A 14,366-nucleotide genomic window follows, 5' to 3' on the forward strand; every position below is an offset into this window, starting at 1 on the left:
CGCTCGCAGTTTGCATCAGGTCTATTTTTTAAAGACAAGACCACGATATGCTCTAAGTTTGTCTTTATGCTTGCTGTTACTCTGTGTTGTAAAGGAGATCATTTCAGCACAGCTGCAGTCTATAAACAATGCTTTTGTGCGTGATCACGTATCAGCACGTCAGGTGCAGCTCCGGGAAGTTCCACTGTGAACACATAACACCCAACCCAATGCTCTGACAAAGCAGCAGCAAGACTTTACTGACCTGCTAAACTCTGCACAGCTTTTGACACCCGGTATTTATTTGCAAACCTCTGCTCCCATTAAAACAGGACCAACTCCCACGGCGTACGCCGTAAAAACCACTCTCAGTTATTCACCCTGATAGCCAACGCTGTTATCCGCGACACTGATCAACGAGCGTTCCGTTAAACGAACGCGATGTTTGGACGGGGGGGTCGGTGCAACTTAGCTCAGATCAGGTCCAAAAGACCGGTGTTTCGGGCTATGGGAAGACCCCTCACCAAAAATTTAATCTGTTAATAAAAACCTCTACTTCCTCCAGCCACAAAAATCCATGGTTTTAAAGGGAACCTCCTTTCTGAAGGGAACTACATGAGGTTCCTCAGAGCTACCGCTCAACGCCTTCACCTGGAGCAGAGAGAAGACAAGACAATAAAAAGCCAGCAAACCTCATCCAGTTCCAGTACCTAACAATTTTGTTCGCTATATTTGTCCTGCACAGGAACTGCACCAAGCCGCAGGTGCCTCAACTATATTTGCAAATCAGTTTTCTTCCGAGTGGAACATCTTCCCAGCCTCTGACGTTAAACTTTAACTCACCAAGCCGAACCCAGCAAACGCAACCCCGTTCTGGCCACTCAAACGTCCATTTGCTCAGTTCAGCATTTAACAAAGAAAAGCAGGGTGCGAAGGACAATTTTAAAGCAACGAGAGCAGCCGTTTCACCCGCCTTCAGGGTGGCCAGCTAAGTTTTAAAGGTAGGGCTCAACTCACGGCAAACAAAATCAGAGTTTCTTCAGTAAATTTAAATTGTTTAATAACGCACTAGTTCCCCTCCTCCCCCGAGATTACCCAAGAGACGCTAGCCAGCAACCTCGCCAGACAACCTGAGCGCTGCACGGCTCTATTCCGAGTTAATAAACTGCTCACCCTTGTGGTTCGCAGGGGTATCATGTGGAGAAGATATTTATTTAAAAGTTGCACAGATAATATGTAACCACCAGTGTCATTGCACTTCAGCCAGTCTTTTGGACATCATGCAAATCCTCTGCAAGTTCGACTAGAATATTATGCAAAAAATCCTCGCCGTTTACCCCAGCTGCACTTATTTTTACTTTTTCTGTCAGTGACAGCACTGACTCCTCCGAGAGTTTTCCACCCTGCTACGCAAACCTGACTCGGTTAAAGCCACTGTCACCTTCGATTCGCCTCCCGGCTCCTGTCCACGCCAGCAACGCGTTTATCCACGCAGGGGTTTGTTTTTAATGCCACTCAAAACACATTTACCTAAACGCCAGGTCTCCCTCGCAGCTGGAAAACAAAAACAAACACGGCTGGGAAAAGCGAGAACGCAAACCCCAAAGCTGGGGCGAAGGACGGCGGCGGCAGGGGCCAGGCTCCAGCAAAGACACCGGGAGAGGGGAGCCGAGACGGGGCTGTGACAGCCGCGGGGGTGCTGGAGCGGGGCCGGCTCTTCGTTTCCAAAACGGGGGGTCCGAGTTTCCTTTCCCCAAGCGTTTGCGACCGGCGTTGCTACAAAACTGCACAGCGGCTGCGGGAGGAGGCGAAGGCCGCTCGGCCGGTAAACACCGGCGGCTGCAGCGGGTGAAGTCGCCTCGGGGAGGCCAGGCCGGGCTCGGAGTGGCGGGGGGGGGGGGGGGGGGGGCGCGGGAGGGGAGGCCGCGCCGCGGGCCCAGCCAGGCCGCTCGCCCCCGCGCCCGCCATGCCAGTGCCCGCGGCTCGCCGCCGCCCGGCCCACACGCCCCGGCGGAGCGGGACCGCGGTGGAGTGCGGGGAGACGAGGACCTACGACGGCACTTCCACTGCGGGGCCTGCGGGCCAGGCCTCACCGGGCCAGGCCTCACCGCGCCGGGCCGGGCCTACCCGCGCCCCCGCCGAGGCCCGGCCCCGCAGCCGGCCGGGCGATGAGAGGAGGGGAGGAGAGGGGAGGCGCGTCCCGCCCGGCCCCGCGGCGCGGCCCCCCTCACCTGCACATGATCCGCCATTTTGCTCCATTCATGCTCCGCTCCCTCCGCCTCCGCCGGGCCCGGCACGCGCCCGCACGCCGCCGCCGCCCCCCCCGCCGCCCGCGCCGCTGCCCCGCTCCGCGCCCGCGCGCACGCGCCACGGCCCCCCGCCGCCCACCGCGCCTGCGCAAACCGCCCGACTCCGCCCCCCCCAGCTCCCCCCCCCCCCCCCCCGCCGCTGAGACACGCCCAGCCCGCCCCGGCCCGCTGCGGCGCATGTGACGTCATGACGTCGGCGACGCAGGGGAGGGAGGGGCGGCGTTTGTTGACATGGCGCTTAAAGGGGCCGCGCGGCGAGCGGGCCTCGCGCCTCATGCAGCTTCCTGGGTCGCCAGTGTCTCGAACCGGTGCTCCCAGTATCCAGCACCAGTCCTACCAGTTAACACAGCCAGCGACAAGCCTCGCGACCCAGCAGCCCTTGCACCAGTGCTCCCAGCACCAGTGTCCTCAGTTCCCTCCAGCGCTAAGCACCAGTGCTCCCAGTGCACCCAGTGCCCTCACAGCACCAGGGTTCCCAGGGCTCCCAGTGTTCCCAGCACCAGTGCTCCCAGTGTGCCCAGTGCCAAGCACCAGTGCTCCCAGTTCCGCCCAGTGCTCCCAGTACCCAGCAGCCAGCACCAGTGCTCCCAGTTCCCCCCAGTGCCAAGCGCCAGTGCTCCCAGTGTGCCCAGTGCCCTCACAGCACCAGGGCTCTCAGTGTCCCCAGCACCCAGCACCAGTGCTCCCAGTGCCCCCACTGCCAAACACCGGTGCTCCCAGTATCCTGCAACCACTCCCCTGCACCCAGTTCCTTGCACCAGTGGCCTCCAGCCACCCCAGCCCAGCACCAGTGACCCCCGTTGCTCCCAGTTACCCCAGCCAAGGGCACGCCTCCTGCCTTTGCCAGCCCTGGCCCAGCACCGAGGCGGCAGCCGGGGCCCTGTGGTGGCGGCTCAGCCACCACCCGTCCGGATTCCCAGCCCCAGCACCCGTGGGTGCTCCCGCCGTCCCCATCCCGTCCCTGTCCCGCGTCTCTGGGCACCAAACAACGCCCCGGTGCTGCCTGCAGCCCCCTCTTCCTCCCTCCTCTGCCTTGCCCCGTTGCCTTCTCCAGCTCGCTCTGACCCCCTTCCCAGTTGCACTGTGGCCGGTTTCAGGACTGGAGCGCCAGGCCACCCTTACTGGGAGCAACTGGTTTGGCCTGGGAGGGCGTGCAGTGCCTGTGAGCGGGCAGAACAGCAGAGCCGGGGGCTTGGCTCAGCCCTTGGAGCCGCCTTTGGAGCCATTTCATGGATGGGGAAACCGAGGCAGGGCCGTGGCGGGGCTCCCCGCTGCCCGGCGGGCTCGTGGCGGTTCGGCGCGGGCGTGCGGCCCGCTGCGCCGGGGCCGTGTGGCCGCCGCCCTTTATGGTGACCTCGCAGGAGCAGGAAACCCGCGCCGCGCGAGAGTAGGAAACAGAAGCTCCCGACCGCACGTCACATGCTGAGACGGCTCGGCCGGGCGCGACGGCAGCTCTGCGGCGGGACGGGGGCGCGCGGCCGGGACGGGACCCCCCCGCAGCTGTGGGGCAGGGGGGCACGGCGGCGGAGAGGGAGCGCGGGAGGATGCTGGTGGCTGGAGGATGGAGGAGGCGGTGGTGAAGCAGGGTGTGCTCTACCTCCAGCTGCAGCAGACCTTCGGGAAGGTGAGGGGGTGCCGGGGGCGGGGAACGCCGATTCCCTGGGGAAGAACCCACGGGGGGCTCGGCTGGGCTGGAGGCGGGGGTACAGGGGGGCTCCCCAGCCGTCCGTCGGCTCTCCACCAGCACGTCGGGCCGGTGGGGACGGGCAGGGGGCTGGAAGGTGTCAGCAAAAGAAGGTTTTGTCTTGGTGGCACCTTCCAGCCCCCTGCCCGTCCGTCCCGGAGCCGGAGCCGCGGCGCAAACGAACGCAGCTCCCGGAGCCCGCTTGCTTCGGCGGCTGATGACGGCCGGGGTTTGGCAATGGCTCCAGCCAACGCTCCTCTTGTGCAAGAAGGGGAAGGAGCCGCCCGGGCACCTCCAGCTCGGGCAGAGTCTTGCTCCCCGTGGCCACGCTCCGCAGGGGCTCGAAATCCCGCGGGCAGCAGGTTTCCGAGGCAGCGGCCGCCACGCTCGACGCCCGCGGCACATTCCAGAAAGGCTCCTTGTGAAAAGGTGCCGCGTTTCGGCAAAGCCTGCAGGTTCCGGCAGGTCTCCGGCGCGGGGAGCCGCCGTGGAGGATGCTCTGGTTTCCGTGCAAGACTTCCTCTCCCGCCGCTTCCCCTCTCACGCGCGGTGTGCGCGGTGACTCGCTGCCTCCTCGGAGGGCCAGCCGGGAATGGCTTCACAAGTTGGTGGTTTTAGGGAAGATGGAGCACAGGAGGAGCGGAAAGTCCTTCGGCAGCGGCGGGCGGCTTTCGGGTGCCGCAGCGTGGGGGGAGGCGTGGGATGGATCTTGGGGAGGCTGGGATGCTGCCGGTGCCTTTCCCTGTGCTGCGTTTCCTACGGTTTTCCCTCCTCTGCCCAATTTATCTCACTGCCCAGACCCTGGAGGGGTTTGCTCCGGGCTCGTGCGTGATCCCAAGGGGATGAAACCTCCCAGAGCTGGTTGACGCTGGGTTTTCACTCCTTTCCCTGCTTCCGGCAGAAATGGAAGAAGTTCTGGGGCATCTTGTACCGGGAGAGCTCCTGCTCCACCGCCCGCCTGGAGCTCTGCGAGGGCTCGGCGCCGCCGGCCGCCGAAAAATCGCGGAAAGGCGAAGGCAGCAAGCGGCTGGTCAAGTTGAGCGACTGCGTGCATGTGGCGGAGGCGAGCGGCGACGCCGGCTGCCCCAAGGAGACCGTCCCCTTCCTCCTGGAGACCACCGACAAGCGGTACCTCCTTGCCGCTGAGGGCTCCGAGGCGGCCGGCTGGATCCAGAAGCTGTGCGAACTGGCTTTCCCGGTAGGATATCCCAGGATAACGGGGGCAGGGGATACAGCGGGATCCGCGCGGGGGAATCCCGGGGGTTTGCCGGGATGGGGGAGGCGGTGGGGATGCTGTGCCCTCGCTCACCCGCTGCTTTTTCCCGAGCAGAGGAGCCGGGAGGAGCAGGCGGCGGGCAAGGACGGCTGGCAGAGCTCGCTGGGCGCCAACGGCGAGTTCTCCATGGAGGAAAACTCCCTTTACAGCTCCCGGGGCAAAGGTGGGCAGCCGGCGGGTCGGGAAGGTTTGCTTGCGTGGGAGGCGGCTGGCGTCCCGCGGCGTCTTGTCACCTCGGGTGGTTTTGCACCGGGGTACAGCCCCCGCCACGGCTACGTGCGGGCGGTGCAGTGAAAACCTCCTCTCGAAACAGCCTCTTCCTGCTCTGCGGTTTGGCAGGGCTGAGTTTCGCTGTGCTATCGGGCTGCTGCCGCCTGGCCGGAGCCCTCGAACCCTTATCGGCCGGACGCCGCTTCCCCCACCGCCCTGGCTGCGGACGGTCATGAGTCCCCCCCCCCGGTACCTCTCTGGGGCAGGAGATGCAGCTTTGCTCTTGCAGCGAGGAGCTCTGCTCCTTGCACCCCTTAAACGCCGCCCTCCTCCATCCCCAGCCGGCTTGGAGCAGGCGTTCGAGGTGACGGTGAGGGCCACCGAGTCCTCCGAGCGCTGCCGGCTCTGGGGCCGATGCATCCTGCGAGCCAGCGAGGAGGCACTGGAGCTGTTGGATTTCCAGACCTTGGCGATCATTTACAGCTGGCCCTACCGCTTCCTACGGCGTTTCGGGCGGGATAAGGTAAGCGGGGTCCGGGAAGGGCGGGCTGGCAGCGGGCTGCGGGACGGGGACCTGATCCTGTCCCTCCCCAGGTGACCTTCTCCTTCGAGGCCGGCCGGCGCTGTGCATCTGGAGAAGGCAACTTCGAGTTTGAGACCAGGCAAGGCAATGAGATCTTCCAGGTGATCGAGTCGGCCATCAGCATGCATCGGGACCGGGGGACCGAGGAGCCGCGGCGGGGCGGCCCCGGTGACGACGCCTCCCAGCCACTCGGCCACGCCAGGATGCCCAGTTGGGCGCAGGGGCCTGAAGAGCCCGGCGGCACCAAGTGCCCCTCGCTGGAGCCCACCCGGGAGGGAAAAGTGCCGAAAGCCAAGCCGGCGATGTCTCCCGGGACCGGGGAGCCGTCAGGCGCCTTCCTGCCCTCCCGCGTTCCCGACTGCCCCTACGCTGAGCCCTGCAACTCCCTCCGCCGCGGAAACCCCCCGATGCCGGAGAAGGGCCGGAGGCAGGATGCTCCGGCAGAGGTGGCCGTGGAATCCGAGTACGCCGTCCCCTTCGACACCATCGCCAAGACCTTCGTGGCCCGCAAGTTTGGCAACTTGGCCCACCGCCCCGAGAAAATCCCCGACCCCCTCTATGACAGCATCGGGGAGGCGGGGGAGCAAGCGGGCAAGCAGCCCCCGCCGCGCCCCACCGCCCTCAAGCCCGACCACATCTACGACGAGCCCGAGGGGCTGTCTGCCCACACCGTCTACGACGAGCCCGAGGAGGTGAAGGGGGAGGCGTGGAGGCTGCAGGCGGCCCCGGAGGAGCCCGCCGGGCACGAGTACCCCTACAACCCGCAGCGGGACGACTACGCCGTGCCCAAGAAACCCGTCCCGCTCCGGCAGCCCTTCCTGCTGCAGGGCAAGGAGTGGCTGGGGGACTCCGAGTACGACAACGTGGCCCTCAAGTTTGCGAAGAAGAGGAACCTGCAGTGAGCGGGATGGGGAAGGAGATCCTGGCAGCACCCCCCCGACTCCATCCCGCCACCCCCACCCCATCCCCGGCAGAGCTGAGACCGCCCCAGCTCAGCGCACCCGTGGCCCGGGCGTCCCGGCGGAGCGGCGGGGCACATCTGGCCAGCTGCGGGGCCGGCAGCCGGGATGCGCCCGCTGGAGGGCACTGCTCGCCCGCGTACGGGCACGGCTCCCTCCCGCAGCCACTCCGCCGTCCCGCTCCCTGCTTCCCAGCACCCCCAGACCCGCACCCCGCAGCCTCGGGGGGCTCCCGTGGACCGGTCCCCGAGCCCCTCGCTCGCCAAAGCTCGGGAAGGCCAGCTCCGTATGGCACGGATCCCCCGTGCGCATCCCTAGGGATGCAGTCCGGCATCCCGCCACGCAGATGGACGATGCGCAGCTGCGGGATGCTCAGCCCGTGCCGGATGGTGATGAACACCCCGGGGATGAAGATCCCACACGTCGGACGGGGCCGGACGATGCGCTGCCCGGGGATGCTCAGCCCAAGCTGGTGGGCGACGCACACCCCAAAGATTCACGTCCCACCCCGCGAGCGCAGCCGGACGACGCGCAGCGCACACAGCAGCACGCTCTGCCTGCAGGTTTCTGTTTGCCCTTGTGAACCGCGGCCGCACGCAGTCCCCAGCCCCCAGCCCCGACCCCCCGGGCCCCCCTGCCTGCTCTCGGCCCCCCCAGCAGCCAACGTCGCGGCTGGGGCTGGGTACCGGCGCCTGTCTCAAGGTCACGCCACATCCTCGCTCAGCCACGGCGGTGGCGTAAATCCCGACTATCTCACCCACGTTTTTATTTTCAAGTTGTTGGTTTTTTGTTTTTTTTTTCATAAAACCACTTTTCAGCTCCTCTGAATTATAGATGAAATACTCAGCTTTATTGTCATGGTGATTTTTGGCTCCTCTCCTCCCAGCCCAGTGAGACCAGTACGTGGCCTGACACAGCCTGACTCGCTCTGGGTCAGCATCCTCCTCCTCCTCCTCCCGGCCACCTGGGACATCCAGCCCCGCACAGTGAGGGCCACCAGTCCCAATTCCCCATCGGCTGGTGGTCCCAGATTGGTGCCCATCACCCCGGACGGGCCATCGCCGGTGCGCACCGGCTCCGTCGCCGCGACGGAGGGACTCGGGGAACCGCTGCCGGTCCCCCGTCGCCCGGGCAGGTCTGCATCCAAAGGGAACGCAAAGGCATGAATTATTTATCTTCTCTTTCAATCAAATAAATGCTTAGGTGCTTGAGTTAATTTCCTGGTTCCTGAAAATCCAAAGTGCAGACTTTTAATAAGGCAAATTAAGTGCTTTATAGGTTACGCTGATTAAAGCTCCGTATCAATCTATCTGCCACGCGCTGAATCGAAGGGGCCGGGAAGCAAACCGGTCCCCGGCAGCCGCGTTCCCCTCGTGCAGGCAGCGATGGGCTCACGTGGGGCACAGGGATGCTACCTGTGCAGAAACACATTAAAAAAAAAAAAAGAAAAAAAGAAAAAAAACAAGTTTCTGGGAGTTTTTTTTCAGTGAGTGAACGTCGGATCGAGGAAGAGCCCGGAGAATGGCAGATGCTGCCGTGCCCTGGGAGCTGCGGACGGCACGGGCGGAGGTTTGGGAGGCGGCAGGGTGCACTGGTCCTCAGCCCGCGGCTCCCCGTCCGTTCCCGGCTCTGTTCCCGCATCCCCATCCAGGACTGCGGTGATTCCCGCCTCCGGACCCTGGGTGACCAGGACACGGCCAGGAGCATCTGGCAGGGTTGCCGGCCTGGCCAGCCGGAGCGATGGGCAATCCCGGCGGCACGATGCCATCCACCCAGAGTCAATTGCTTAAGCACACGCTATTATTAATTAGTGCTCATTATGGCGGTTATTTATTATTAATCAGTGTTAACACAGTCCTTCTCCTCGCCATCCTCCAGCCCGGCTCCCTGCTGCGATCCACGCTCCGTCCAGCCGCCTCCGCCGCTATTTTTCTTCATTAACTGAAGAAATGGAAACACCTTCCGGACTTCACTTAAAGATCCGATGGGCCTAACGAGATTTGTACCGTGCCCGTCAGGCTAACGAGGCAGTCGCTGCCGGTGGCACTGATCAAATTTCACGGAGGCAGCGGCACGGGATGAATCGCTGCCGGATTGCCCCGTCTGCAGGGAGGGGGGTTTAGGGTGGAAAAGGGGATGCGTCCTCGAATGTCCGGTCCAGGGATGGGGGATGCAGAGGCTGGAAAAGCCCTTGGAGTGGCTCAGCAAGGGGCTGGGCTGGAAAAAAAACCAAAATTGATGGCGGAGAGGGGAGGAAGAGATCACAGCGCAAAGCCCCAGAGGAATGGAGATCAATCTGATTAGGGAGTTCTGGTCGTTATTGCGTTACGCCGATGATACATCGTTTAGGAGCACCGCTAATCACAACAGAGATGCGCTCAGAGCTTTTGGGGTCCCTGCCTCCAGCGAACGCCCCTGCCCCTCCCCCCGCCGCCCTCCGGGAGCGCAGGCTGAGCCGCATCCCGGGGCGAGGGGCACGGACCCCGTAGGGAGAATCCCAAGGGAAGGCTGGGGTGGCAAGGCTTGGAGAGGCAGCGGGAGAAACGAGGGATACAGGCATCTCCGGGATGGAGAGGACGGGAAAAAAGGACGGAGCGAGCTCGCTGGGCAACTGGTAAGGGGATGCTGCCCACAGCCACGATGCTCCCAGGACTGGGTGTGCTGGGACCGTTTCCCCCCTCCCTGCTCTTGCCAAGGCAGCTCCTTTTTTCCATCCCTGTCTCCTCGGATTAGAGACGCGCTCGTTCAGGCAGCGCGCTCGCCGCTGGCCGGCCGAATCCCGGGCGCCGCGGTGCAGCGGCAAACTGCATTAGCGTCTCGCCGAGGAGGCCCTAATGCTATTAGGAGGGAGGCATTAGAGGTGCTAAACGACGAGCCCCTAATCAACCCCGGGATTTATCTCAATCACGCTCCCCGCGCGGGGCGGAGCGGGGCCCTTCATTCAGAAAAAAATTGCCTAATTGGGAGGGTCTGGATTCTCTCCGCCTGTCTCGTTTCTGGAGCTCTGGAGCTGCCGGCTGCTTTCTTGGGATGGGGAATAAACGGGAGCTGATGGTGAGGGGCAGGATGAGGAGCAGGGAGGTGATGGCTGTGGACCTCCTATCGCCCTCCAGCCTGCTTTTTCTTTCCTTTCCCGTGGCTCCAAGAAGCGTGGGACTGGTCATCACTGGGATTTTGCAGGGATTGCAGCGGTCCAGGCTCTGCTGAGGACTGTACAGGAAAATAAGTGGGAAAAAGGAGGTTGTTTTGCCGTTTGCCCACCCCTGCATGGGTGTCCTGAAGGAACTGGGCTGCCTTCCCGCCCTTGGCTTCAGCAAAATTAATTGGCAATTACCAGGAGTCCATAAACCCCAGCCTTTCTTGGGGAAGGAAGCTGTAAAAGCCGCCCGTCCGCAGCCGTATTTCCTTCGCTCCGCATTGATCCCGTGGCCTCTGCTGGCCACGGCGCGGCTGTGGGGCCGTGCGCTCAGCCCCCACGGACCCGTCCCCATCGATCCGGGGACCTCGGCCAGCCCGCACCCCCCTGCATCCCGGAGCATCGCTGGGCTCCTGCTAGCGCTGGGGGCAAATTCCCAGGCTGGTGCCACTTGTCCTCCCTCTCCTTCCCATCCATCTGGCGATATTTATGATGGCTGCTGTGGGGAAAAAAAATTAAAAAAAATGGGTGCAGCTGCAAGGGGCACATCACAGCATCAGCGATGGTCCCAGCAGCAAAACGCCACAGGGCAGGGCAGGGTTTGGGGAGCATCCTTCTGCGAGATGCAGGGATGCGGGATGGCACGGCTGGAGTCTCCTGCTGGGATTTGCTGAGGCCAACGCGCTGCGCAGCGAGATGGGAGAGGCTGAGGCTGCGGGGAGAGCGTGGGTGCAGAGCCTGGGCTGAAGAAGCAGCCGAATTTTGCTGCTCGGGCCTGGAGGGGACGAGGAGGGACGGTGGCCAAGGGTGTGGGAAGGCAATTTGCTGCTGGTTCTGGTCCAGGGGATGGCTGCTCTTACGGAACAGCGATCTCGGCGGTGCTGGTGGTCTCGCTGGGCTGGGGAGGGCAACGGGAGCAGGGGGCAGGGTTCCCACAACCCGCGGTCACCCCGAAAATCCCTCCCTGTCATCTTCCGTCCTCCCCCCCTGCACCCACGGAGCCGTCGCGGGACAGGTTGCGTTTAAAAGCCAGGATTGAGTCCCGAGGTTTTTAAAAGCCCTCGGCTCCCATATGGCTCTGCTGCAGCGGATGTGTTTAGCACGTTCCCTTCGCCTCGATGCGCGCTGTTTGAACAAAAATAACGCTCTGTCTGTTTTCCAGAGCATCCTCCGCACGCAGATTTTTGTCAGGGCTGCAGTATAAATATCCCCACCAGCCTCCCAACACCCACCTGCCCAGACTGATGCTTCAGTGAGAAAATGCCAAAAAAAAATCCGCCCTCCGCGCGCATCCGCTGACGGCAAAAATTAAACGGCGAAGGAGGCTGCCAAAATCTGCCCTTCCCCGGCCGGGTCGGCGCCTGGGAAGGGTCCTGCTCCGCTCGCTCGCTCGGCGGCTGCGGGTTTGGCGAGGGGACCCCGGGGTCCCTGCGGGTCAGCGTCCCCGCGGCGCGGGGCGCGTGTGGCCGGTTATTAAAAGCCGTTCCCTGGCCGGTGTCACGCCGTCCCCTCCGGCTCGACCACCTTTCCCGGGGACTCGCCTCGTTAGAAAAGGAGCCAGGAAGCAGCTGAATTTCCACCCTGCTGCCCTCAGTTATCTCTGCGAAAGGGGAGCCAATTACCAGCAGCTGGCGAGAGCCTCGAATTATTATTAATTTCAAACAAAGCATATGCTTTGTGTTAACAATCCTCCGCGCTGTGGCAGAAGGGCCGATGCCGGCCAGATGGCTCCACGCGCGGCGGCAGCGACGGCTCGCCGGGAGGTGTGCGACTCCGCCGCCGTGCCCGCCGTGGGGTGAGCCGGCAGCGGGAGCCCGGGGTTGGCGAGCGGCGATCTATCCTCGCTTAAAATCCGAGGAAAATCCCCGGGCGCTGGAGCTGACGTCCTCCCGGCATCCCTGCACGCGGGGCGAGGGAGCGGGGAAGCTGTCGTCCCTGGATCCGGCGGCGAGCTCCCCCAGAGATGATGTACGTATATATAAGTATAAAAACATAAACATATATAAAATATAAAATATTAAGGCAGGTTTGGTCCCCAGGCTGGCGAAGGACCTGCAGTCCTGACAGACGGAGGTGGATCCGCTCCCGCTGCTCAGCTTTAGGGATGCTCAGGGCTGGTACCCTCCCTGCCCCGTCCCAGCGCCCCGCAGGCAAACCCCCTTGCTGGGATTTATTTTGGAGTAGAAGATAAACAGCTTTTCCTTTCCATCCCAGGGCTGGCCTGCAGGGAAGGGGTTTTCCAGCTCAGCTGGGTTTGCGGAGGCCTGAGCCGCCCGCGAGGACGTCGATGGGAGCACGTGGAGTGGGAAACGACGCTGATGGGTGTTGATGCAGAGTTCAGAGCAGGGTTTTCCTCTTCGGAATGCAGCGATCGCGTCCGAAATAGCTGGTGGGAACATAGAGAACGGTTTCTGTTTTTCCCAGACGGCGGCAGCCAGCCTTGTGGGTTGCACTTGCACGGAGCTGGGTGGGCTCAGCCGGGTGCCGTGCCCCTGGAGAGCACCGAGGGGAGCAGGTATTCCAGGAAAAAAAGGTCTTGGATATGGATATAAAAAGATGGATAACAGGAGGTCACACTCAGACTCCTCCCGGCGAGACTTTTCCGGGCAGGAGGGTGCAGGCGTCGCTGCCGCAGCCGCCGGGGACCCCCAGGAAGGGGGTGAGAGGAGCGGCAGGGTTTCCTGAAATCCCGCGAGCGGAATTGGGAGCGAAGCGTCTCTGGGGGAGAGGGGTAAAAATAGCTGCTGCTCCACGCTAGCGACAGGAGCGCGGGAGGTGGAGCAGCTGGGGGGGTTATCGAGGACAGGCTGCGAGCGCTGGGTTATAAATAGGTGTAATTACTCGAGTGGGGGCACGGCACTTAATGAGGGGTTGAGCTGACACCAGCGCGGTGATTGCACCACGCTTCCCCAGCACGGGGCGGAGGAGAGGTTTGGACCACGGCCCAAAGCCTTCCAGCAGCGACGGAGCCCCGGGAAGGAGCGGGTGCCATCACCACGTGTCCCCGGGGACGCGGCGGTGCCGGAGCGTCGCAGGGATGGGGGGATGCTTCGTGCCGGGGCGGAGGTGGCGGCTGGGGAAGGAGAGATGCTCACATCTTAATTACGCTCCCTGCCAGCGCAGTGGATACCTGGTGACCGAGTAATTGTGGCCAGGAGCTGTGGGCAACGGTTAATTTTAAGTAAAACCCGCGGCTGCCGGAGCTTTCTGCACGAGGGAGGCTCTTCACCCCACAAAAGCCGGCTCTCGTACCCCCTGTGCCCTCGCACCCCTCCTGGAGATGCGCAGGTGGGCTGCCCGGAGTGTCAAAACCTGGGATTTTCCCCCATCCCAGCGCTGCTCTAACGAGGAGGGTGAGGGATGGGGAGAGGAGGAAGAACAGGAATAAAGCATCAAGAGGGAGAAGAGGGCTTGGGGGGCGGTGTGTGGGGCTGGTGCCTATGGAGAGGACAGGGAAGGGGGCAGATCTGTGGGGCAGGAAGGGGAAGACCGGACCACCTCCCTCCCCTCACCCTGGCATCGTGGCGGTGGAGCCGCTCCGCCTCGACGTGTAACGGGAAAGCTCTGCCTCGCTCAGTCATGCAGCTGGGCTGAGCACGGGAAGAAACTCATCACACCCAATTTCCAAGGCGTGAGGTCCCAAGATCGCTGAGCCCAGACCCCGTTCACCATGGGGGGCGCGGGGCAGGATGGGCCCGGGTGCGGGTGGAGCTGACGGCCGCTCCTGTTCCTGCCGACCCAGCCGGGAAGTTTGAGTCACGGCGCCGTCGATGTGTGTAAGGAAGCAATAACGGAGCCGAAGCAAAGCTGCTTCGTGCTTGGCGGGATTTATGGAGCGCAGCCGGCCTCGCCTGACATTCCGGGTTCTTCCCTTGTGTCCCAACCACGGATGTGCCTGGGAAAGTGCCATCTAATGCACATCCATACCCAGAGCCATGGGGAGCCAGAGGAGCCTGGCGATGCCAGCAGAACAGCACCAGCTTTATCTTCAGCTCCATCCTGAGAGGAGAGTGAGATGTGCTTTTTCTCTTGAAAAAAAAAAAAAAAAGGGAAAAAAAAATGCACGCTACCTTGCCATGCCCCAGCCGAGCCCAAAGCCAGCCCTCTCCCCCCTGCCAAATTTTTATTGCCGCCCCGGCTCGTCGGTCCCGGCTGGGAGGCAGCTGTGTTCCCAGAGCTGGGATTTGGCCGCTGTTACGGGGCGCGCCCAGCCCGAAAGCGGCTCCGAGC

General features: G+C 62.9%; 1 protein-coding gene across 1 annotated transcript; it reads left to right on the top strand.

The window, feature by feature from the left end:
- Nucleotides 1-3,768: 3,768 nt before the first annotated feature.
- Nucleotides 3,769-8,211, top strand: DOK2 (docking protein 2). The gene is made up of 5 exons (XM_086768052.1): nucleotides 3,769-3,912; nucleotides 4,874-5,170; nucleotides 5,303-5,411; nucleotides 5,800-5,981; nucleotides 6,053-8,211. The coding sequence occupies exons 1-5, from the start codon at nucleotides 3,850-3,852 to the stop codon at nucleotides 6,941-6,943; spliced, it is 1,542 nt and encodes a 513-aa protein (XP_086624178.1). The 5' UTR covers nucleotides 3,769-3,849; the 3' UTR covers nucleotides 6,944-8,211.
- The last annotated feature ends 6,155 nt before the right edge of the window (nucleotides 8,212-14,366 follow it).

The sequence above is a fragment of the Chlamydotis macqueenii genome, chromosome 27 (genome assembly GCF_036417535.1).
Source record: "Chlamydotis macqueenii isolate bChlMac1 chromosome 27, bChlMac1.mat, whole genome shotgun sequence".
NCBI lineage: Eukaryota > Metazoa > Chordata > Aves > Otidiformes > Otididae > Chlamydotis > Chlamydotis macqueenii.